Source organism: Aspergillus viridinutans, assembly GCF_018404265.1.
Source record: "Aspergillus viridinutans IFM 47045 DNA, scaffold_1, whole genome shotgun sequence".
NCBI lineage: Eukaryota > Fungi > Ascomycota > Eurotiomycetes > Eurotiales > Aspergillaceae > Aspergillus > Aspergillus viridinutans.
Window position 1 is genome coordinate 5,604,549 of NW_025091217.1, and position 24,510 is coordinate 5,629,058.

Below are 24,510 nucleotides of genomic sequence, written 5' to 3' on the forward strand. Positions count from 1 at the left end.
TTGATCATTTCTTAGCCAGCGACGCAATCTTCTTCTTCGTCTGCTCCACAACTCTCGTCTCATCCCAGATATAGTTGACGCTCTCTTGCTGCACCGTCGCCTTGGCCCATTTCGTAAACGCCGGAGTCCTCTTCTCCAACAGCTCAGGCAAATCCTCCCTCAACAGTCCATGCTCGGGCTTATAGAACGAGAGCAACCGCAACAGGAACGAACCAGTCAGCACTTCCGCCAGGGTCAACTTCTCGCTCCCGCCGAAGAACGGGCCGGATCCCTTCTGCGAGGCCAGAATGGGTTCAATCTCCTTCTCGATCGCTGCGACGATAGCCTCGCCAGCTGCAGCGCGGTCCTTGTCGCTTGTGGCGCGCTGAGAGGCCATAACCTGCGGCTGGACCTTGCTCAAGAATGTATCGACGAAAAAGGCAATGCGGGCGCGCTGCAGGGCTCCTTCGACGCTGTTCGAGGGGGGAACGAGGTGGGATGGATGCGCGTCTGCGAGGAACTGGGCGACGATGGCCGATTCGGTGACGATGTTGCCGTTGTAGGAGATGGAGGGGACGAGGCCGCGCTGTAGCTGTTAGAGTGGACGGTCATTGCCACGGAGAGGGAAAGGGTCCTACCGGGTTGATCTCAAGATACCATGGCTCGCGAGGTGTGTTCAGATCGATGATGACCTCTTCGTAGTCAAGACCGAGCTCCTTAAGGGCGATATGCGCTCTGTGGGCCCAGGGGCATCGGTGGTTGGTATAGAGGGTGATTTTTGGAGCGGACATGTTGCTGATCTGTGTTTCACTGATGGCAATATTGTTGACAACCACAGAGAGTGTGTCCTGCTCGATTTATAGAGGAAGCACGACAGTTGATTTGATTTATAAGCCTGCGGGATTTGCCCATGGTGAGGGGAAATGACGATACTCCGTAGATGTGGAGAATAATGCCATTGCTTATCAATAAATGCCCCGCTTAATCTTATTGCCGGCACATTCATCAACAATCAGCAGAAAAAGTCGCAATGAGCCTGTTTGCATGGTCTGGCATACTATAGAAGGTCAGCTTGGAAGCGCCGGAGCTTGCAGTGACGGAGAATGGTGTATACTCATGTATAGCCTCAAACTCACAGAGGTCTCGGGTATAGATGACGACCCGGAAGGAGACTGCTTCGAGTACCATCCACTGCAGTTCTTGCAGTAAAATCGCCATTGAACAACATGAAGACCAGATGCGAGTCAGTTCATACCGACAACAGCCTTGCAGAGACCCCTGCTAGTGTCGAGGGCCTGTCTCAGGTAAGCTTAATGGTTCACGTCTCCACATGCGTCAGAGCGGCCACAGGCCTTCTACATAGAAATAATCAGAATTATCGACTCATCATTAGTTATATTATATCAAATTTCAAAGATCTATATACATAAAACCACCAACACCATCTCCGTGAACAATGTAAGCCTCATGGTACTTCGAGCAGCAACAAAAGATATATATCGCATCCTCATCCTGACATTATATTATTTTCAAACAGCGCCGGCGCAATCGAACTCATAAATTTCCGTAAGTCGTGCATTCAACGTTCGTTTCGAAGACACATATCACCGAAGGGCCAGGTACTGAGCAACAGCTTCGTGGTGAACAGCTGCAGCGGTGTAGTCCTTTGCTGGAGACTTCTTGCTTGGAAGCTTGGGATCTGAGGGCGCCTTCTCGGCAGCCTTGAGCTTCAATGACTTTGTGAACATGCCCTTGAGAGTCGAGGCTGTTGAGGACGTTGTGTGGGTTGAGGCGTTGTCGAAGGTGGTGGTGGACTTGAAGGACTTGGGCGACATTGTGACGCGGTTATGTTCTTTGAGGGACTCGGTGTTTTGTATTCTGGCTTTGTTCCGATTGATAGTGCTCAGAGGTAGGGGTCTGCTTTATAGTGACCGCGTAATGTATAGATAGAAAGTGCTTTATGGTATTGTTGTTTGGCTTTCGAGAGCTCAAGGTAGGCAACTGAGAGGATCACGATTGGATTGAGATGACTGTTTGTATGATGCTTGATGTAGATGCTTGGTAGAAGATAGCTCGTAACAGAGATCTCTGGCTCTTTATATACATCTTTTCTCCTTGAGGCAGAGTATCGATATCGCTCATCTCCATGGATGACAAACCCCCAAATATGACAAACACAAGAATGACGCAAATTCAAGCCTAGACACAATGTTTGAATAATAGGCAGAATCGCCTGCAAATGCTGCAAACCAGCCATAATGGAGTCATCGGGGCCTCAGTTTGGCATAGTTCCTCGTATCTGGTCCACTGCTGCTGCTGGTGGCTCGATGCCGAGCCTTCAAGGGCGTGTCAAGTGTCATGCGTGAATGGTTGACAAACTACTCCGAGACTTGTCCGAGATCGGTGAAGGTGAGTCAGGCTGCAAGATGAGTTTAAATACGAGGATTATTATTAAGCGCATGCGTCTGGGTAGTTATTTAGGATGTGATATGGCTTCCGGAGCTCGGAGTAGAGTTCGGAGTAGAGGCCTCGGAGTTCGTATACAGTTGATAAGCTTGACGAGCTTGATCAAAGTATGGCGCATCTTTGGACTTCTTTGAATGTCGACATGGGCTTATTAATAGCCCTTGAATAGCCTGTTTACAAGGAGAAATCAAGTTACTTCAGACTAGCTAGAGATACTTCCATTGGAGTGTCAATGTCGGTAAGCAACTGCAGACACCATGTGTCTATCCCATGTCCATTTGGCAATGCATGACTCAATATTCGGCATCAGTCCGAGAATAGTTCCTACTGCTAATTTTTTCTCAACTCCGTATCAGAAGTATCCGCGAGTACGATCTTAGGCCTACCTGACCAATAAGCTGATCAATTGAATGCCTCAAGCTTTCCATTACGCGTGTTCTTCGACAGCGATTTCCGAAGCTGTTGTCAAATCTACCAACAAATACAATGATTGCGACTTGTGCTTCAAACCGGTCTTTATAGACAAGTAGCACCGTGCTTGCGTAGACGCAATACTGGCATTGGCTGCATCTATTGGCAGACTTGCCTCATAGACAATGAAACAAGGCGGTGCATGTGGCTTGCTAGAGTTCAAATTCCGCAATCATTGCAGAGGATCAAAAGTGTCCTCGAGAGAGGGGTTGATTAGCACGAAAAGTCTCGGTTTGATGTTACAAGCTAGGCATATTTCTGCGAGAGAGCATGCAGTCTCTTCCTCGCTCCATTCTCCCAATCGTCCCAGCACAAACTCAACATCGCCGAGTGCCGGCCCGGTCCAAGTCGTTTTTGGCCAGTTGCGTCCATCGCAGGCATTTTGTCGTCAATGTCACCGTTCAAGCTTCCCTTCTTGCCATCTGGTAACACCCGTTGCCAGCGAATGATGCCCTCGAGCTGGAACCCGAGGCGCTGCGCCGCGGCAATCGAGGCCTGATTGGTGCTGAAGGCCTGCCATTGGACGCGTCGGAGATGGAGTCCATTGGGTGGAGGATCCAACATGTGGTTTAGAAGCAGTGTATGAGCTGTCGTACCGACAAACGTTCGATGGAACCGTGGAAGGATCACGACCTACGCAGGTGAGTAGGTTTACACGTCAAGTAAGCAAGAATACCTACATGTCCCACCTCCACAACAGAGTTATCTGGATCCGCCCTGATCAGGCCGGTGGTCCCTGCAAAGGTACCGTCTTCTACCTTCAGCTCCTCAAACTCATCGGAGCCAGGCCTTCGCTTTCTGATGATACCTGCTTTGAGGATGATGGCGAATATAATCGATGCTTTGCTGGGGCGAATGCGATTGCTATACCACCCGTCATATGCGTCGGCACTTTCGAACGGGCCATAGGGAAGATATTGGAAGATCTCGGGAGTTTCCGACGACAATTTCACAAATGTCGCTGACAGCTCCTGGAAATTAGACTACACCTCTGAGTTAGTGGTCGTAGCAGGATGAGAGACAGCGAGCTATTACATCAAATGGAACTAGCCGGAGACGGTCATTTTCCAGTTTCGACAAGTCCAGCGGAAAGCAGAAATTGTCCATGTTGAAGGATTCGCGGTCACGAAGCGTACAATATACTGTGACTACTGTCAGTCTTTTGTATTTTCTCCCGAGGGTGTTTGTGGCGAAATCGGCAGTTTCACATGCTCCGCTTGACCGGACGTTATGACTCGTAGGGCTGCGATGCTGTGCGCCAATAGTATCAAAAAGATCAAATGAAGAAGAAAAAGCATCTGGCCACCAACGAGGCTTTTCTAGACCGAAAAGTCTTGGCATGCTGACTAGAGAGATGGGGGCTATGAGCCTATGACAGAGTATTGCTTGCTCGTATTCAATGTGGATATATGCCTGCTTACGGTCTACTCGTTTCAGACCGCAGAATTGGCCTTTGAGCGGCATGCTACATCGGAGTCATCCTATACTGTGCTTGTTTCCAAGTAATATCTATTGCCGCAATGGAACTTGACCCTCGTGACTTGCATTGCCAACTTCTAAAAGCAAGAATCATAGAAAACTAAATCAAAAGACCACTATGTGCTCAAACCCCCCGAGATATGATGCTCATCCTTGAGATGTCGCAAAACAATGGCGACTTGTAGATCCAAGAACGAATCTTGGTGAATGTGGCGAGCGTGAAGGCGACGCTGCAACTAACAACAAGGCCACAACTCAATACTTGGCTTGCACTGAACCGTAAGACACCCCGTTGAACTCAAGATTAAACAAAATAGACGCAGAAGCAGGTGTCATGGCAATATCATAAGGGATTTTGTAGTACCCCTGTCCCAAGGAATTCGTCCTACTGCGGAATAACTTGCGTGGAATTGCGCTGAGGTTTGCCTCCAAAGTGCAGACCTCAAAGACGTCTAGATTATAAAGTTAGCAGACAATCATCAGTTATGTGCATTATTCCATCGTACCTCCAGTGAGATGATCTGGTGCGTCGTCGAGGTTGCAGATGTAAAGCGAAGTGCTGACTTGTTTTAATTCTTTCATGCAACCTACTTTTGCGATGGCACGGTGCCAGTCCATTCTGATCGGCTGGTCCTCAAAGATGGGCTTTCCCTGGATGTGAATTAATTATTGGAAATCTGAACAGGCAATTGGGACCTCCCACCTTTTGAATGTACCACATCATGCGATTGCCCACGTACCACTTTTCAGTCAATGAGTCCCAGTACTTGTCCGTTTCGTTATGAAGCTGTGGATTGTATTCGGTGCGCCATTTGATCCCGTAATGACGTCGAGCAATCCGCTGTCCGACCTGATTTCCTCCTAGCCCTCGGAGAACAGCGCCACTGAAACCTTATTAGGAATGCCCAAGACTGCAGCAGATGACTGGGATACATACCGAACAACAGCAGACCATCTGTGACGGGTATCAGTGAGTGAGTTTTTGTCATTACCAAGGAAGACTCACGCATTAGGTGGCTGCATCACCGTCACATTCACCACGGCGGATTGCAAGCGGCGGAAGAGATACTCGGAAGAACCAAAACCTCCCACCAAAAGGATAGCCTGTTTATCACTAATTGTAAATGCTTCTAAGGTCAAGGCTATCCGTTCGTGGCCGCTCACCTTGGTCCGCATTCCAGCCATGGATACCTGTAGCATCTGGTCCTGCACCAGCCTCTCAATCTCATCGACGACAGGAAGAAATATCCCTCCGACATTCTCCCTGCTTGTGGTCAGCCTGTTCATACAGACAAAATACTGATGAGGACATGACCAACTTTGGCATATTCAAGAACCCACCCCGTAGCCCTATCTCCGGCTTGTCGCCAACACCGTTTAAAGGCACAGAGTAATCAACCTGGGAGTATGGGTCATCATCCTCGATCGAGACACCGGCAAAATTCGGTTTCACAATGTCCTGCCAGTGATTCAATGCTGTTTCGCGAGTTTTGTGGGATAGCCTTTCGTATGTTTTCTCCCCGAGAAGTCCAGCCAGATAGTTTTCAAACCGCTTGTCGAGAAGTACAGACCCGCAAACAGCCCCTAAGTTCAGCTAGTGAGCACTGATCTACGGTGGATTTCCAGTGGTAGACATACCGGTTCCCTGAGTGACTTCGATCAACTCGAGGGGTCTGACACTCTTCACGCGGTAGGAGATCAGGTCCTGCTTTGGTTATTATTTTCTTGTCCGTTGCCGCGTTTGTATACTGCGTACCACTGTGCCACCACCCGCGTCGCATATTATGATCACGTCGCCATCCTGGTCGATGATCAGTGTCTTGTTTCTTTGCTTTCGGGGCCGCGCTTACCTTGATTGTATTGGGCTGACTTGTGTTCAGACAAGAGAGGGCTGCTGCCTCAGGTTCGGATACCAGAGTCACATCGAGCGCAGGAATACCGGCATCAATCGCTGCTGTTAAAGTCATGTTCTTTGCTTTATCAGTCCAAACAGCCGGAACCGTAAGTACGTATCTAATCTCCATGCTGTCCAAGGCATTTCCAAATCGACGACGGAGAGTTTCCTTTGCCGAGTTCACAAGAAGCTGAAGGTAATCCCGAGTGACGTCAAGTGGCTGCTTGTCATACTTTGCCAGTATCTTCTTCGACTGTACCGCAGGCGCGTAATCGATTTCCTGAGTCGGGTCAAGGAGGAGCTTGATACCGCGAACGACCTCGCCAAACCTCGGTGTCTGATAACCCCACAAGAGTCTTCCGTTCTCATACGAGATAGTTGTAGGTACTTTGGGCGTTGTTCCTGACAATATGAGCTTCTAAGGTCCGAGTTTCTGGAAGATGGACTCACTGTTTCTAGCCCCAGGCCAGAATGTGATCACCTCAACATCCTCAGGACTGGACTGGAGAGCCCAAGCAATACTAAACAAGTGAGAATCATGACGCCATAGAAGAAATCGGGACATATTTACCCACTATAGGTGGTGCCAAAGTCAATACCCACGACAATACGGAGGCCCCCGGCCATCGTTAGGGAGTCTGAAGTTGATTTCGAGGACACGCTGGGGGAGAGCAAGACGACGGAAGGTGCAGTGTCTGCAGAACAGCTTCGTAGGGGAGATGTAAAGTAATACCTGGGTTGAGGTCAGACGTGACTCAGAAGAGGACTAAAGGTGCTTAATATGATCGCTATAAGAAGGTGGATGGGGAGCCAACTTTCAAACACAGTAGCACAGAGTAAAAATCTTCAGAGCTGGGGAATGGGGAAGATTAAATATGTGGCTGTGTTGATGGTTGGATCATTCACTGGCAGACCTCACTTCCTGCTTCTTTGTGCCTGAGATTACTCTCACTCTTTCAATCAAACAGGTGTGTTCTTACCCTCTTGTTCGCCTCCAGAGGAGTGTAAATTTATATTTCCTCTCACTCAATTCCTAATATGCTTTCATGGCTCTCCTCCTTTCGACTTGGCTCTGGAATGAACAGTAGCTCAGTGATAGAACCAGGTACATGACCTCACTTACTTTCCTTGACGATTATAGCTAACATTAAAGCAGAGCACAAGCAACCAATTCCACAGCATCACCAGGCACAAGCTAAGAAAGGACGGCAGTCTCGCTCACATAGAAAGCCTATCGGCAATCAACTCATCACAAATGCAGCGGTGGAGACAAGAGTCGCGATGGACGAGGGTTATTATGTGGCAGAACGCAGACTCCTCATTAACCGCATAAAACAACTCCACCATCGGGCACTACAGGCAGAGGAAAAATGTCGTCGGCAGAAGGAGCAGAATGCGGAGCTCCGTCATGAAGCCTCGAAACTGTTGCAGCAAAAAGATGAGCATATTGCTGAGCTTACAATACGGTTGAATGACTTACACTATCATCCGGACATTCTTACTGATGACGAAGCGATTCAGACCATGGCCAAGCTCGGCCAGAAACTCGACGTTTGGGTCAAGGGCAGCTTCAGGAACGAGGACCTTCTTCACGATCTCCCCCTGTTGGAACTCGTGGATATGCCGTACAGTCCACTACCTGTGGGAACGATCAACCAGGTGCAGAATCCGCATCATAGGTGGGCATTTATCCGGGCATTCGTCACGTCATACCTCTTCTACTATTTCTTTGACGACTACATGGTGGGAGTCAGGAACCCGGGTACTGAGTATGGCCTAATGACCATGGAGTCGGAGATTTTTGACAAATGTACGTCGTTGCTCCAGCAATAGCTTATCATTTCAATCACTGCTGCTGACTATTGCTTGTCCAGGCCCGGGTCATGTTGCTGACAACTGGCGCTCAGCGACCTGCATGGCCATCCAATCTATGACTAAAGAATATCTGGAGGACGCAGGCATGGAGTGTATCAAAAGAATTGAGCAACTCGCCTCCTGTGCCTCTTCCGATACCTGGCTAAGACAAAAGAAGTTCACAGAACTTCTTCAAAGCTGCGTGGACTTTAAGCGAAGCCTTGAGCGACAGCCAGCCCGATATAGATTTTCACGTACCTCTTCCGGTCATGGATTCACATCTGGCACAATGCAAAGCATAACGGGAGAAGAAGGAGAAGGCGCTGTTGTGGAGTTCTCTCTGTGGCCTGGGTTATGGAAGGGCGATGTTCTCCTCTACCCTGAGACAGTCTGGAGTAAGATGGACGAAGCTTCCGTGAAGGATTCTAACCCAGGAACAGAAACGGCTCCCATCCGTCAAGGTGAGGCTGGAATTAGTAGCCAGATCTCGGGGGGTACTCCTGGTTCCGGATCAGTTCGAATTCATTTGCATAACCATCTTGCCCTTGAATGAAATGCGACCATTTACGGGTTTGCTTTCTGCGAAGAGGTTCATATTCCTGGAACTTTTCATGCGCTTATCAGACGCCTTCGTTGTGATCCTGTATTTTCCTTAGTCTTCTAAGGAGGCATGCATTCTCTGGCTCTTTTCGTTTTGGAGTGTATCTCACATCCAGTTTCCCCTGCGTAGGGCAAGGTTTCCGCAGCGTCGCGTAATCGTCGTAATTGCCGTTTTGTATTCCTGTTTGCTTGTTCTTGCATTTCAATGAATCACAACAGAGCGCCGAGATTGATACCACAGGCAGATGAATCCTAAAATATAAAAGCTTCAGATATGCATAATAAGGCCCATAGTTCAATATCTACTGCCATGGCTGGACATGCTTGGTCAAGGTCGCCGCATCTATATGTGCTAATAATCGGTGGTATAGCATTTACAACCTTTCAGCCTGTATAACCTCCAGATAGATAGCTAAACTGCACTACTGTACTGTCTACTCACGCTTTAGTGCTACCTATTCTAAGTTACCTACACCCATTAGAAGCCTACCTATCAAGCATTCAGTAAACTAGGGTTATTTACTACGCGTACTTAACCTGGATCCCCCGTAATAAGGCTAAGGATTGTATACACAGTCCATATCAATCAATCAATCAATCAAGATTCTATTAACCTGATGTAGCCTATCTATTGAAGCGATTAGCTATGCAGGCGCTTCACCAATGAAGCAGGAATCTAGTGTCTGAACACCTGTCCATAAAGCCCACAAATGCAAAAGAGACATAAGAAATTAGCATATAGCCACATCAAAAGCAAAAACATAACTAAAGTAGCATGCTATTTAACTACGCGTCTCCCCTGCACCATCTTAGTGCATTAAACACCTATCCCACCTCATTCTATGTAGTCATTCCAGGCGTAGTGTGGTTCCGCACCTAGGAAGACCCTTCCTAGGCAGCTATTTAGTCTATTTAACCATCATCTTCTACATCTATTCCAGAGCCTCATAGGAGGCTTCTATATTCCTAATCCTGCTCTGACAGCTCCCCCAGTTCTGTGTGGTGGAATTAGCTAAGCAGGCCTATTTAATGCATGAATTCAGTAATATAGTAGATCACCTATAGGTTAGATACAAGCATGTTATAGTTAGATAGTTTCCCCCAGATACCCTCTATATCATGTAGCTTAGTAATTATCTTCATGCAGGCTTCTATGTATAGCAGATACTACAGGAGAATATACTTAGGGGTCTAGGACCCCTCTCTGTAGCTGCACTAGTCTGAGTTATAGGCCTTGATCTTAAAGAGAAAATATTACAGACTAATCCACATGGTCCATATCTAGATGATAATCAATGTGTGTGGCTTTGGTAGGCCCTTATAGAGTCCTAGATTCTTCTTATAAGGGGCCTTAATTAGCCACTATGTCAGCTTAGCCCCTTTCTCCATCTCCCACTATTTCTTCCAGCATTGCTAGATTTATTAGTGAGTAGCTTGCTTAGCTACTGTGGTAAGCTAGATAATTAGTTATTCTAGCCCTACTAAGCTTATTTTAACTTCCCCTTATATAGCAGCCTTCTTTGCTACCTCATCTGCAGCCTCATTCCCTGCCATACCCACATAGGCAGGGATCCAGTATATCTTTATATTCTCTAGGGCTAGTCTATGCACCCCTAGGGCCTGTATACTTCTATAGATTGCATCCAGAATATATTAGCTAGAGGGGCGGCGCAGGTTCTGCACTGCCTAGATAGCAGCCTGGCTATTAGTGAAGAGGATGAGTAAATAGGGTTTTAGTTCTGTGGTAATGCTTAGCACCATGCAGATTCCATCTAGTTTAGTAGTATATATAGTTAAGTCTATCTCTGTGCCAAGGTGGTTTTGGTGGATTAAATATCTATATAGGCAGACTGCTGAGGCTCCTACACAGCCTTAATAGCTACTGCTATTAGTATAGATAACTAGTTGGTTATTATCTTTATATATCTCATCATAGGTTATTAGTGCAGCTTTATGATCCTCAATCACATAGTAGAGGGGTGGCTCCCATGGGGGGAGTATATATACTTTATACATTTCCCATTCCTCTGGGTATCTTAGGGTAGGGGCCAGCGGGCTGCCCCTTTTCCTAAGTATCTCTAGCAGAGTAAGGCCACTCTACTGCATCTCCCTAGTTAGTTATAGTTTCCCTATAAGTCCTCATGGGCATACAAAGCATGGCCCTATTTAGATTTAGATGGCAGTTTCCTTAATGATTTATTGCATCTGCAGGCAGATTAGTAATAGATGTAATTCTATATTAAGTATAGCTATAGCAGTTCCCTAAAAGGCACTACTAATTAGTATAGCAGCACACTTCTAGATCTTAGTAAATTTATTAATAATTTTAGTCTATTCCCCTGCCGGAATCAGTCTGCTGGCAGGGCTAAACCACACTATAACTCTATATAGTAGCTATAGGATGACTACACTGTGATAGATCATATACATAGCCTCTAGTAAGGCACCCTAGGTCAAACTAGTAATACTTTATAGCACCTCCAGGCTGCTATTCACGCGGTTAATCACCTTAGTGCAGTGAATGCTGAAAGAGAGGGTTTTATCTAACTAAATACCAAGGTATCTAGCTAACTTAATAGGTTGAATGGTTACCTCTCTATAGTGGATAAGCATTTAGTTATGACCCTTATATTTGTATAGCTCCCAGATGTCAGTAGGGGCAGGGCTTATTAGGGTTAGATCATAGGAGGGTTCCAGTTCTGGTTCCTTTAGATTAGTGAAGTGGATTAATTCAAACTTATCTAGAGTAAATCTAGTAGTATATCTACTAGCCTAGCAGTCTGCCTTTTCCAGGCATTTCTCTAGGACTATAATATTCTGGGCGTAGCTCTAGCCAACTATAAGCATACAGGAGTCATCTATCCAGCTAATAGATGTTATCTTTATGCTGCCAACCTAATCAAATAATATTCAGATTAATAGGGTATTAAAGATTAAAAAGAGAATTAGTAAAAGGGGGCTGCCTTACAGAATTCCTATAAGGGTTATAAACTATTTACTTAGGAACCCTAGCAGCTGCAGGCATGTGCAGTAGTTAGATAGGAAGGATTATAGCTAGTTAGCAATCCAGCCTAGCTACATAATCTAGAGATTATGCACCAGGTGTTGGAGGGAGACATTATTAAAGGCACTAGAGATATCTAGTAGTAGTATGCTAACCTTCTAGCTACAATCCCACACACAGTAAATCATATTAATGATTAGTTAGATAGCATAATTAATAGAGATGCCTTTCTGGCCGCCTAGGTAGCCTATTAGGAGCAGGCCATGTTCCTCTAGCACCTAGGAGATACAGGTCATAATTATTAATTCCAGGACCTTACCTAGGGTGTTAAGTAGGGCAATAGGGTAGTAGGACTTTAGGAGGCAGAAATCTCAGGGGGCTATCTTATAGAGAATAACTGTAGTAGACACCTGGAAGTGTCAGGGATTATAGCTAACATAGATGCAGGCATTAAATAAGGTTTTAAGTGCTTAGATAAAGGCTAGAACTATAGTTAGGGCATGCCAGACCTTATTAGGAATAGTATCTAGCCTAGGTGCTTTATCAGGAGGTGCCTATCTAATAGCTTTAGTAATCTTATACTTATTAATGTCTGGGAAGGGAATATCCTATATATAGTTATATATACAGTTCTCTATATTAGAGAGATCCATAGCTGGGGGTGATGGGAAGAAGGCCTCTTAGAGTAGGTTAGCCTTCTATTCTACTATCTCTACTGTTTAGTCTCCTAGGCAGAGTATAGGTATAATTCCTGCCTAGCTACCTCCCTAGTAGTTCCAGGCCTACTTAGCAATGTGCCACATGCCTTAGGGGCCTTAGTCTACTATTTATTAGATGCATTTGCAATAACCTTGCTATAGGGTGTGAGATATAACCTTCCCCTTATAGTTATAGACCTTTATATATGCGGTCCAGTCATCATTAGTGTATGTGTTAGTATAGATTTATTAGTAGAGGCAGGTTTATTTAACTATTTTAGTGCATTTAGGCATCCAGTCAGGGCTAGCCCATTGGGAAGGGCATGCCTATGGTGTAGATTAGGTAATAGCCTGCTAGACAGTTTTAAGAAGGTAGTCAGTGGCATCCTTAATCTAGCTAGTAGTTTCAAGGTCTCCACACCATCTATGGGGATTAATATTTACAGTAATAAATTTACATAGCTTCTTTATATCTAAAGCCTTCTAATTATAGCACTTTAGGGCCTGCGGCAGCTATATTAAGATATTAAGAAGCAGGCAAATTAGTAGGTAGTTAGAGTTAGTATAGATGTTAGGGGCCACCTCACAGGCCATAAGACAGGCTGTTAGATCCATGGATCTAAATATTAGGTTAATAGTTAATTAGTGGCCTTGCTCATCCCTAGTGACGGCGCCCAGTTCCATCTAGAGGTCTAAGAGCCAGGTATCAGTTAGTTCTAGGAGCCTGTCAGATCTAGGGTTAGTATGGCAGACATGATTGCTGCCCCAGGTTAGATGATAGAGGTTAAAATCTCCCAGGAGCAGGCAGCTATCTTATTAGTCCAGGACCTGCTCCAGGAGGTCAAGAGTATTAGTTCAGATATTAGTATCCAGGCAAGGGTTATATATATTATATAAGCAGAGTATCCCTGTATCATAGTATAATTTAAGCTCCTAGCAGTCCCATAAGTGGGCTGTATATTTCCATTTAGTAGGGTTAATCTTGCAGGAGATATATAGGCAGACCTAGGCGCAGCTACCAGATCCTGCCTTAGGGTAAAGTAACTAGTGAGTTATCTTAGCAGGGTGATGGGTGGTATCTTAGAATAGATTATCCCAGGGTTCTTAAATAGTGATAATGTCAGCCTTTAGGACCTCTAGGTCATATAGAAACTAAGCCATCACCATGTTCTTAGAACAGTGTACATTATATTATAGTATTTAGAATGTTCTATCTATAGAAAGCATAGTATGAGGTGTTCTATATACTCTTTTAATAGCTACCAGTAAACTAGGGTATCCCTGCAGAGAAGTTGACCTAGGGGTCCTTCTCTAGTTACATAGGGGTATCTAACCCCCACTTCTGCTTCTTCTTTTCAGCCCAGGTGCTAGAGTTGGTGTTAGTATCCTTATCTTACAGGACTAAGCTAGGCTATCAGTCACTCTCAGGGGCATCAGGGAGCTTAGTATAGCTGTTCCCATCCTTATTATTAGCAGCAGTGTTATCTTAATATATATTAAGGTAGGTCCTGTGCGCAGTGGCAGTTTATTAGTTTTATAGCTACTTCAGAGGGTGAGCATTATCTTCACTAGTCAGATTCAGCAGGTTAATATTATTCAGATAATCAATAACTCAGGCTAAGCAATGGGAGGCAGTGGTAGAGCTAGTTTAATTAGTTAAGGTCCTTATCTTCATAGATATAGATGATGCCTTAGGGTATGGTGCTAATGAGGTGAATAAGATGTTATTAATATTCTGGTCTGATAGTGATATTAGGGACGACATTAAGGTAGGCACCTAGCCACAAGGTGGCTGCTTGCAAGATGGCTCTGATCTCACCCTCTTAGACCCCTTGGATAGTCTAATAGCCTTCTTCACTATAGTAGAGCCCTCAGTGCCCTCAGTGCCCTTAGATCCCTCTATTTATATTAGGGAGCCCTCTACTGAGGCATCCATATCTGCAGGGGTGGACATTAGGGCAGAGGTGCTTAGTATAGTAGTAGAATCTAAGCTACTACTCTTAGAATCCTATTAGAAGTCTTATAGGTATGGCAGAATGCAGTGGTATTACTAGTGATAGCAGGAAGCTGCTTATACCTTATCCACCTCCTCTACATACTTCTTACACCCTTTAGACCAGGCAGCATATATATCCCTATAGTTAGCATACTTTCATAGCTCCTAGCCAGCAGCAGCCTGCTGTAGCAGGTAGTTATAGGTCTTATAACTACCCATGCAGAGGCTATAGATAGTTTTATTAGAATAGATACTTCCTATATAGCTATATTACTAATAGTTAAAGCACTAGTAGATGCAAGCAGACTAGTTATATAAGACTATGGTTAGGATAGTAGAATCTCAGATAGTTCCCTTATTAATAGCTTTATTAGTGGCCTAGGGGGTAGAAAACTTAATTACTAGGGTAGAAGACTTCTTATTAGTAGGCTAGTTCATAAGCTAGGTAATATAGATAATCTTTACTAAATTACCCTATATAAAATAGTTTATAGCTAGTAACTAGTTAGTAACTTACTTAGCCTTCTTAGGGTCTGCTAGGTTACTAATTAATTTAACCTAGATATTATAAACCACCATGCCCTAAGTTAGCAGGTAGATAACAGCCCCCTAGTAAAATAATTTAGCCTAGCTAGGGTGGTAGTATATAATCTCTACTTACTAAGTAGTCTATAGGCTAAGGCTTAAGTTACTTAACTTAAGCTAATAGGTAGCTATAAATTTAATAGATATAAGAGTAGCTACTATAGTCTCCTTTAAGGCCTTTATATAGGCCTTCTTAGCCCTATTCTTTATCTCTACTATCTTTAGGCACTAGAACATACTTACTATACTAGTATCTAGTAGTTTAATAATAACCTCATAGTCCTTACTTAGTTCTAAGGGGGTAGCCCTGGGGCTACTTAAGAAGCTATAGGAGGAGATTACATGGTCTAGGGGGGGTGCCCCCACAGTAGTAGCTGTATATAATTAAACCTTAGCAGATATAGGAATAGATTAAGTAGTTAGAACATACTAGGTAGAGGTAGTGTTCTTCTTAATATTAAGAGTAATCTTATAGAGGTTAGTGACTACCTTCCTCTAGTTATTACCTAGAGGGTTTTTAAGGACCTCCTTAATAATAGTATATATATTAGTGATTAGCTTAATAAGAGGCTTTAGGATTCCTTAATTATAAACCTTTAGATAATTTAAATAGACACTTATATTATAGTGAAGGTCTAGGACATAATTATATAGAGTTTTCTATAGCCCCTTTTTACTACTGTGGGAGGCTGTTAGGGGCGGCCACCCTAGCTTCAATAATAACATGGTAATTAAGACCCTATAAAATTAGGATTAATTGAAGGTGGTCATCATCATGAGAAATTAGGCAAATTTTGGGGTTAAAAGATGTTGATTTGGGCGAGAAATTTCAAAAATTTATTCTGCGTCGAAGTTTTTGTTTTTTTTCATACACAGTCCATATAGGGAGCTGTAAGCAACACTTTTGGTCATTCTTGCCTGACCAGAGTGCCTTACTTGACCAGAAGAGCTGAAAATCGGACGCTTCATACAGACATGATATGACTGACTGTACCTATCACAGTAAATGTCATCAACTGTAGCCAGATCTATCCTGCCAAGCCCGGCAACAGCCTTTCATAAAGAGCAAGGGGGGATTGGCTAGCTCTAGGGATTCAAGAATCCCTCCTGCTTCCATCTCGTTATATATTTCATCAACAGTCCCTCGTCAATTGGTCCCTGTTGCCTCAGCGTCCCCGAATGCCTCCTGGCCTTGTCCGTATCCAAGACCAACCCGCCGCACGACATGGGCACGAAGTAATGATCAAAGAACTCGATCAACTGCAACGCCGGATTATCACTCACACTGGCCCGAAACCTCCTGACGCGATCTACCCAAGTCTCATACGGCACGATACCTTCCTCACTAATTCCCAGCGCCCGTGCCAACGTCCCGATCATCTCCTTCCATCCCTGCCGTGACGGGTTATCGATATGGTAGATCAGATCTGTCGATGTCTCAGTGAGGAGCAGCTCGCCCAGTGTGGCCGCTACGTCGTTCACCGGATACCACGAGAGCGTACCCTCGAGGTCCGGCAGGAGCCGGAGCACCTGTGATGACTTGATCAGGAAGGGCATGTACTCGGTTGGATTCCAGTACCCGTTGGACGTCGAGCCGGCGATTTGGGCGACGCGGACGGCCATCGCATGGAAGGATTCCGGATACCGATACAACGTCTGAGCCAGCATTCGCTCGACGACGAGTTTCGCCTCTGCGTAGCCCGTTCCCGGGAGCGAGGCGATTGTGCCTGGTTCCTCCGGGACGAGCGGGGTTCCCATCCAGAGCGGGTAATTGGCGATGACGGCGCTGGAGGAAACGAATTGGAAGCCGAGCTTGAAGGGGGCGGGGCGGAGCTCGACCACGTCCGTGGCGAGGGTGAGCAGGTTGCGGGCGGTTTTGAATTGCGTCTCATAGGTGCGGATGGGCCGTGTCAGGCTCATGGGCCAAGCGCTGTGGAGAATGTGGGTGACGGTGCGAGTGAGGTGGGTGTAGGTCTCGGGCGATAAGCCGAGGTGAGGTTTGCTGGTGTCGCTTTCAAGCACTTGGAGCTTCGACAGCGATGTCGCGTCGAGGGTGATCCCGCGCATTTCGAGCGAGGCGCGCTGCCGTTGGGCTGCGTCGACGGTGCTGACCCGGTTGAGGCAGACGACCGTGCTGATGTCCGGGCGTTGGGCGAAATAGGCCACGATGTGGGAGCCCAGACTGCCCGTGGCGCCGGTGACCAGCACGCAATTTTTTATGCTCGGGGATGAATTGCCCATGGCTGCGCGGGGCCGCGATGGCGGGACAAAGCCGTTCGTGTACTTGAGGACGTACTCGTCAATGATGGCGCCCCGCTCTGGGTCATCCGATGGGCGTTCTGTCAATTGGGATTCTGAAGCCGGATGCAAAGCAGGTTTCGGCGCTCGATCATACCTGGTCCCAGACGCATGAGCAATAATCAGGCGCTGGATGTTGGCTTCGGGAAGGTCTCCGGCCGTCCAGTCGACATGGCCGTATCCCACTGAGTGCAGCACTCGCTCCCAGTAGCTCGCGGGCTGGAGAACATAACTTCGTCCGTCCTCAAACAGCCACCAACCCTCGATGAATCCAAAGACGAAATCCACCCAAGGCACCTGCTGCGTCATCTCGAGCATGACCAGGAAGCCTTCCGGCCGCAGGATCCGATGCAGGTTCTTTAGGGAGACGGTCAGATCCCTCGTAGCGTGGACGCAGTTAGTGGCGAGGACGATGTGCTGGCTTTCGAGGAGTTTCGCGTCCGGTTCGGTTTCCATGTTCAGTACCTTGAACTCCATGAACGGATACTGCTTGAAGCGCTTGCGCGCAGCCGCGATCAGTGAGCCAGAGATGTCGGTCATGGCGTACTTGACGGGGACACCGAGTTCGGCGAGCAGGGGCACAATCCTGCTTGTTGTGCCTCCAGTCCCTGCGCCAATTTCGAGGATACAGATGGGCGCTCCCGTCCGCGGAAGTTGACCGAGCAACTGAAGCAGAAAGTCGGCGAGCTGCTGGATCCAGACGGTATTGATGGGTGATCTGGCATACATCTCCGACGCGATCTCGCGGGCTTCGGGAGTGCCGAAGACCAGCTGCAGACCATCCTCCTTGCCTGTAATCAAGTCTGCAAACTTGGCTCCCACCAGAGCCGTGAGCCTGTGTTCGGCGGCGTGAACTGGCTCGTCGTGAAGCAGCTTTGCGAGCAGTGCCTCTGCAGAGATGGTGGGTGCTGCAACAGCGGTGCGCGTGATTTCCGCGCCATTGATATCAACCAGGCGTGCCTCGGTTTCCAGAAGGCCATAGATCAAGTTCATAAACTTTTCATGCTTGGGGTGGTATGGAATGCGCTCGAGGCGTTGGCCGGGCGCTGCGGACCGGATAGAGCAGCCCAGTTGCTCGAATGCGTCAACGATATACTTGATACAGAGCTCAGTGGATCTCGGCATGACCTCTTTGTAGTAGTTTGCGAGGCGGCCCTTGATGATGGCGTCGTCCGTGGTCCATTTGAAATCGCTGAAGGTGTCGCGGACCGTGGATGTCGAGAACGTGGCGTGGCTGTCGGTACCATTCGTATGAACACCATTTCGGGTAATTCCATTAATGCCATTGACTCCATTGGCACCGTTGGTACCGTTGACTCCGTTGACACCATTGACACCATTGACACCATTGACACCATTGACACCATTGACACCATTGACACCATTGACACCATTGACACCGTTGGTACCGTTGGTACCGTTGACATGAACAGTACCATTTGTGCCAGCAGCAGCTTCTGCTGGCACTTCGTCCACATCGTCATCATCACCAAGCCCTAGCGTAGACTGAATACACCTAACCAGGCTCGTAAAGTCGGTCAGTTCCATCAGCTGCTCATTCCGAAGGGTGCACTTAAATGCAGCCTGCACCTCGCGTACCAGCTCCATTGCCATGAGAGAATCAATGCCCAGCTCAATTAGGTCGGAGTCGTTCTGAATCTCTTCAGGTTCCAGCCCGGACAGATTGCATATTATTTCGCGGGTTTTGGCCCAAACGTCTGGTCCCGGCTGTTTGGCTGCTTTCTTCTTAAGTTCATTCACAGGCTCTGGATAGGGTGATGAAGCTGAGCGAGTGGACTCTCTGACGGGAGGGATTGACGAAGGAGTCTTTGAGACAGAAAGAGGGATACCAGCAGAAGGGGAAGCAGGTGTTTGTTCGGCGGCACGGCTTAAGACTTTGCGAATAGATTCCATGGGTACTCTCTGATACGAGAGGCCCAGTATCGCTTCGACCAATGATCCATCGCGAGGATCAAACGCAAACACGTCGCTGACATACTTAGTCTCAGACTCCTGGTGGTGAACCGCGAAGACCTCCCAGTGATCTGACAGCGAACCCGTTGTACCCAGCCGGGGCCTACGCGTCCATCTGGAGATCCCATCGCAGACAAGATGCCGCGGTCATCCAGATCCGACGAGTCGGTCATCAAGTTGACGAAGATACCAGCGACCTGGCAGAAGCACTCGGTCAGAACGGAGTCGATCCACGCTTCCTCTTGGTAGGATTTGATGACCCGGCCAGCTGACTCGTTGTCTACTCCTGCGATCTTGGTAACGCAGCGGAACGGTTTCCCGTATTTTACCACCTGCTCGAAGGCCCGGTAGATGTTCCGTCCCTGGAGGACTTCGTCAGCATGACCACCATGGAGGAGACGTGCACAGCGCTTCTGGCCGCTCAGGCGAGCCAGATTCTCGTAGTCGACCGTGAGTTGAGGGTCACTCGCTGGTCGGAAATCCGCCGTTCCGGAGCTGAACTCTGAGTTTTCCGAATGGAGCCGCCAGTCCCAGGTGAGACCTTTGTCGTCTCTAGAACACACGTCGAGGTACACCTTGCTAGAAGGGTGGGCGGGGAGTGCATTATGGTAGGATACACCCCAGATCTCCGGCTGGAACTTGTACTTGTCGAAATCCGGCCGGAGGTTCGCCAGCGCGTCCAGGGCGATCTGTAGCTGGAGAATGCCTGGGGCAACGGCAGCTGTGCTGGCGACGACATTGGCGGAGGTTGGCTGTTGAAATTTGTCTACCCCCGTGTTGACTCGGAATCGCGCGGACTGCTGTGAGGGATCCTGATAGCTGAGGAAGGTTGTCAGGCCCTTGGCCACGCCAAGATGCTGCAGAGGCTCGGCAGCTGAAACATCAAGCTTCGGGGGCTCTTGCAAGTGCATCCAATGTCGTGACTTTTCGAATTGGTACGGAGGGAGAATGACGGGGGTATAATCGGGTGTTTGCCTGGCATGGTGGGCCCAGAAGGATATGTTCAACCCTTCCTTCCACAGCTTCATCGTCGTGTCAACTAGGCTTTGGATGGAAGAGGATTCACCGGTTATATTGACGGGCTGGAAATGATGTTTTGACGTCGAACTGCCCAGGGCGCGGCTCGCCATATTGCTGACAGTAGAATTCGATCCAGCCTCGAGCCAGATAGCGGACGGGAACTCCTTGGCCAGTCTCTGGACTGCGTGATTGAAGAACACTGTGTTCCTCAGGTGCTGAGCGATGAAGTTGCCTGCTGGTCGGCCGGTAGTTTTAAACTCGGTTGCGTGTTCGACGCGAATTGCGGGCTCGTTAAACGTAATCTCTTGACCCAGTGCTTCGAGGTCATCAATGATCGGGTCAACGAGGGAGGAATGAAAGGCGTTGGTGACGCTCAGCCTCTTTGTCTTCATGCTAGAGAAGGCAGGACTGGTCTTTGCCAGTTCCTGGGTGAGTTCAATGCATTTTGTTGAGCCAGCCAGCGTGAACAGCCTGGGCCCATTGCAACAAGCGATCGAGACATCAGAGGCGACACCTGATGCCTTTTTCGACAAGGAGATCAACGCTTGCACATCCGTCAAATCCGCCTCAACGGCGAGCATGGCTCCTTTATCCACGCCCCAGCTATCCTGGATGAGACGCGCACGACCAGAAACCAACTTGAGCGCATCCTTCAGCGAATAAACCCCCGCGACGCACAATGCCGTCAACTCGCCAAAACTGTGTCCCACCACGGCGGCGATTTGGACACCGGACTCAACCCACAGTCTGGCGCAAGAATACTGCGTGGCAAAAAGCATTGTTTGAAGCTTGACTGTGTCTTGTATGGGAGACGTCTGGAAGATGTCGGGATAGATGCTGTTCAGACCCAGAGAGATACATACGGCGTTGCACTCGTCAAGATGGGCTTTCAGGGCAGCGATCTGGTAATAAAGATCTTCTGACAGACCTACAAACGTGGACACCTGCCCGCCGAAGCAAAGAATCACCGATCGGCCAGGCGGCGGTTGAATTTCCGCAGTGCCTTTTTCTGCTTGCTCGAAAGCAAGCAGCTTCTGGTCCAGGTCGGTAGCAGAGGAGACTTTCAGGAGCAGAGCGATGGGAAGAGTGCGGTTGGACTGGCGTGCTAGCTGAAAGGAGAGATTGCGTGCACTCAGGTCCTTGTTTGAACCGGCGTGTCGCTGCAGGAAGTCCCTAAATTTGATAATGTAGGCCCGAAGACTCTGGGAGTCGTGCCCACAGAACCAGAATGGGAAGCTTACACCATCTGCCGACACGAGAGCAGTCTTCGAAGCATGAACGCTAGCCCTCGGTCCCTGAGTAACGACTATGGAAGCGTTTGAGCCAGAGGCCCCGTAGTTGTTGATTAGTGCTGCGCGAAAGCCCACATCCCAACGCTTCGCTCTTGTCGGGATGTCAATCATGTCCTGCGGAGTAAGTTGCAGTGCAGGGTTGATGGAAGTAAAGCTGGCCTGTGGCGGGATGAAGCCCTCGTGGATCATGAGCAGGACCTTCACCAGGGAGATGATCCCCGAGGCAAACTCCGTATGGCCAAGGAGTCCCTTGACCGACATCAGTGAGAGCACATCCGAGCGAATCGAGCCGCCTAGTGTTCTTTTGATCGCTGCATACTCCGCCGGATCGCCGACGGGAGTCCCTGTGCCATGCGCCTCGACTACCGAGATGGCCTGAGGTGGGAGTCGGGCTTGTTGAACGATATCATGAAAGAGCTCTGACAATGAGTCCGTGTTGGGGACGGTGATCGGGGTGCAATTCTGATTTTGATAAACTTTCGTGCTCGCAATCACCCCGAGCACTTGGTCACCATCCGCAATGGCGGACGACAGTTTCTTGAGATAGACCACGCCGGCCCCTTCCCCTCGGCAATATCCGTCTGCTGCGGCATCAAATGGCTTGCACTGGCCTGTCGGGCTCAAGAAGGAAGCGCCAGCCAGATTATGGAACCAGTCCGGGTGAGTGAGGACGTTGACACCACCGGCCAATGCACTGGTGCATTCTCCGTGAAGGATCGAGCGACAGGCCTGGTGGACCGCAACACCCGAGGACGAACAGGCCGTGTCGATGGTCACACTGGGGCCCGTCCAGCCAAAGTAGTGACTCACTTTTCCCGCGACGAAACTCCGCAGGTTTCCCGTGGCAGAATAAGCATTCTCTGGGTAGCAGACAATGTTCCGGTCATAGTCGACATTGCCGATTCCGATATAGCATCCAATATGCCTGCTCGCTGGTGACCCTTGGGCTCTAAAATAACCTGACTGCTCCACAGCCTGGTATGCCAACTGCATGATCAAACGATGTTGCGGGTCAGCGGATGCCATTTCGCGCGGACTCTTCTTGAAGAATTTGTGATCGAAAGCGTCATAGTCCGCAATGAAGTTGCCGTACCATTTGCGATTAGGATCCGGCTTCCTAAACGGAGTCTGCATTGAGAAGCGCTCCAAGGGCACCTCTGTGTGCTGGGACTGGCCGCTGGTGAGGATTTTCCAATATCTGTCGAGATCGTCAGCCCCTGGGACAAGGCAGGCCATGCCGATGACAGCAACCCGATCATCTGGGAGTTCATCCAGGCTCTGGCCTGAAGCTGTGCAGGCAGTGGAGAAGTCGACAGGTCAATGTCCGTGAGCTGGACTAGCTGAGAGCCCAGCTTCCTTGTCAATGTGGGTGGCGTGCACCGCTCTGCACCAAAGCATATGAACGTGGCACCCCCGGTCTCCAGGTGGGATGAGTAGACGCGGGTAAAGTTCTCCAGCCACTGCGACGGCTTCAGCAGGATTTCCCGCAACGCAATCTCTTGGAGACTGCCGCCGCTGCTCAAAATGCTGGGCAGGGGCATTTCGGAAGGATCGGGGAACTGGAATTCGGCATGGCTGTTACAGAACGCAATGAGTCGCTCTGCATCTGCTGCATGTCCGGACCAGTGAAATCGGCCGGATAGCGCGACGCCGACCACATGCAAGCCAGAGTCCTTCAGTTGCTGAACCAGGTTGGCGGCCTCTCGCTGAGAGACAGTGACTGTCGATCTCTTCTCGTCGACATGAACGGATATGTATGCCTGAGCATCGTGAGTATATACTTTCGTGAATCTATAGATCTATAGGCTGCAAGGAACCCACCTCAGGACATTCCTTTAACACTCTAGACAGCGTATCACCGGGCTCAACGCAATTCCAGGACACAGAGACCGAGGTTGCAACACCATCTGAGCCAGGCGATGACTGCTCCGCATCCACCAGCGCGCCAGCAAGCATGGCAAGCCGGACTGCCACGGCGCCGTTCTTGTAGAGCTGAGCCAGGCTGGAGGACGACGACACCGCAAACGCGCTGAGAATGCCGATGCATAACCCTAGCGTCTCAGCGGTCTCTGTGACGGACGCCGGGAACTCATCGGTCTCGCCGAGGTTCGGTAGTGCCGCCGTGAGCAAGTTCGCATACTGTGTTAGCTGAGCGATCACGACCAAGGGGGAAAGAAGTATATTCGGTAATGGAAAGAGAGAGGGCGATATCTCTCCAGTCTGCAGCCCTTGGTTGAGGTCGCGTAGCAATTGGGCGCCGTTCAGGTGTTGCAACTTGGGAACGTGGTGGATGAGGCTTTCCCAGGCTTGCAACAGTTTCGATACGACACTCAGAGCCCACTTGGAGTGCTGGTCGGCATGGAGAGAAAGACGGAGCTGATGGAAGAATTTCGCATCGAGAGCAAGTGCTTGAGGGCCGAATAGGAACACCTTGGGCTTCTGGCGAGGATGTGCGGTCATGTTGAGACAAGACTCGAAGGATGTTGAATATACACGGCCGTTAACATCAGACGTGCTCCCTGATTGATTGATCAATTTTCTATCTCGCTATTTAGACGGTGGCCCCAGGTATATTTACACATTCTTGCCGTTTCTGTTTCCGTTGCAACATGCACGTCTGTTCCTGCTGCACGCAATGTGGCCGCTTCGGCTGGTTTGCTGAAGGATTCGTTTACGTCCCTTGCAATAGGTGCGACCTGACTTACCTCCAAAAGAGGAAGAACGCTAAATTCACCATGTTACATCTCCTATCAGCTGTCATCTACACTCGGCGGACGGCTGATCCCGCTAATTGACAGGCTGCGGTGTAAGCTTATGAAAGAAAATCGCCGAACGATACTTACCAGGCGAGATGAAGGAGCCGAGAAAGGTATCCGATCATTTCATGGTCTATCGGATTT

The 24,510-nt window shown here is 48.5% G+C and overlaps 6 protein-coding genes across 6 annotated transcripts; 1 reads left to right on the forward strand and 5 right to left on the reverse strand.

The window, feature by feature from the left end:
• Window positions 1-4: 4 nt before the first annotated feature.
• Aspvir_001652 (glutathione S-transferase family protein) lies at window positions 5-770 on the reverse strand (the record flags this gene model as incomplete). The annotated part of the gene is made up of 2 exons (XM_043266771.1): window positions 5-565; window positions 618-770. The coding sequence occupies 2 exons, from the start codon at window positions 768-770 to the stop codon at window positions 5-7; spliced, it is 714 nt and encodes a 237-aa protein (XP_043122706.1).
• Window positions 771-1,583: 813 nt separating this feature from the next.
• Aspvir_001653 (uncharacterized protein) lies at window positions 1,584-1,814 on the reverse strand (the record flags this gene model as incomplete). The annotated part of the gene is made up of 1 exon (XM_043266772.1): window positions 1,584-1,814. One exon carries the CDS (start codon window positions 1,812-1,814, stop codon window positions 1,584-1,586), a length of 231 nt encoding a protein of 76 aa, XP_043122707.1.
• A 1,348-nt stretch (window positions 1,815-3,162) lies between these two features.
• Aspvir_001654 (GNAT family N-acetyltransferase) lies at window positions 3,163-4,023 on the reverse strand (the record flags this gene model as incomplete). Its single annotated transcript, XM_043266773.1, has 3 exons — window positions 3,163-3,549; window positions 3,597-3,899; window positions 3,952-4,023. 3 exons carry the CDS (start codon window positions 4,021-4,023, stop codon window positions 3,163-3,165), a joined length of 762 nt encoding a protein of 253 aa, XP_043122708.1.
• Window positions 4,024-4,650: 627 nt separating this feature from the next.
• Aspvir_001655 (uncharacterized protein) lies at window positions 4,651-6,916 on the reverse strand (the record flags this gene model as incomplete). Its single annotated transcript, XM_043266774.1, has 11 exons — window positions 4,651-4,847; window positions 4,902-5,046; window positions 5,099-5,279; window positions 5,333-5,350; window positions 5,402-5,659; window positions 5,715-5,979; window positions 6,034-6,100; window positions 6,152-6,196; window positions 6,246-6,691; window positions 6,740-6,810; window positions 6,861-6,916. 11 exons carry the CDS (start codon window positions 6,914-6,916, stop codon window positions 4,651-4,653), a joined length of 1,749 nt encoding a protein of 582 aa, XP_043122709.1.
• A 654-nt stretch (window positions 6,917-7,570) lies between these two features.
• Window positions 7,571-8,696, forward strand: Aspvir_001656 (uncharacterized protein; the record flags this gene model as incomplete). The annotated part of the gene is made up of 2 exons (XM_043266775.1): window positions 7,571-8,099; window positions 8,164-8,696. 2 exons carry the CDS (start codon window positions 7,571-7,573, stop codon window positions 8,694-8,696), a joined length of 1,062 nt encoding a protein of 353 aa, XP_043122710.1.
• A 7,416-nt stretch (window positions 8,697-16,112) lies between these two features.
• Aspvir_001657 (type I iterative polyketide synthase) lies at window positions 16,113-24,070 on the reverse strand (the record flags this gene model as incomplete). Its single annotated transcript, XM_043266776.1, has 4 exons — window positions 16,113-19,337; window positions 19,391-22,808; window positions 22,862-23,370; window positions 23,432-24,070. 4 exons carry the CDS (start codon window positions 24,068-24,070, stop codon window positions 16,113-16,115), a joined length of 7,791 nt encoding a protein of 2,596 aa, XP_043122711.1.
• Between the last annotated feature and the right edge of the window lie 440 nt (window positions 24,071-24,510).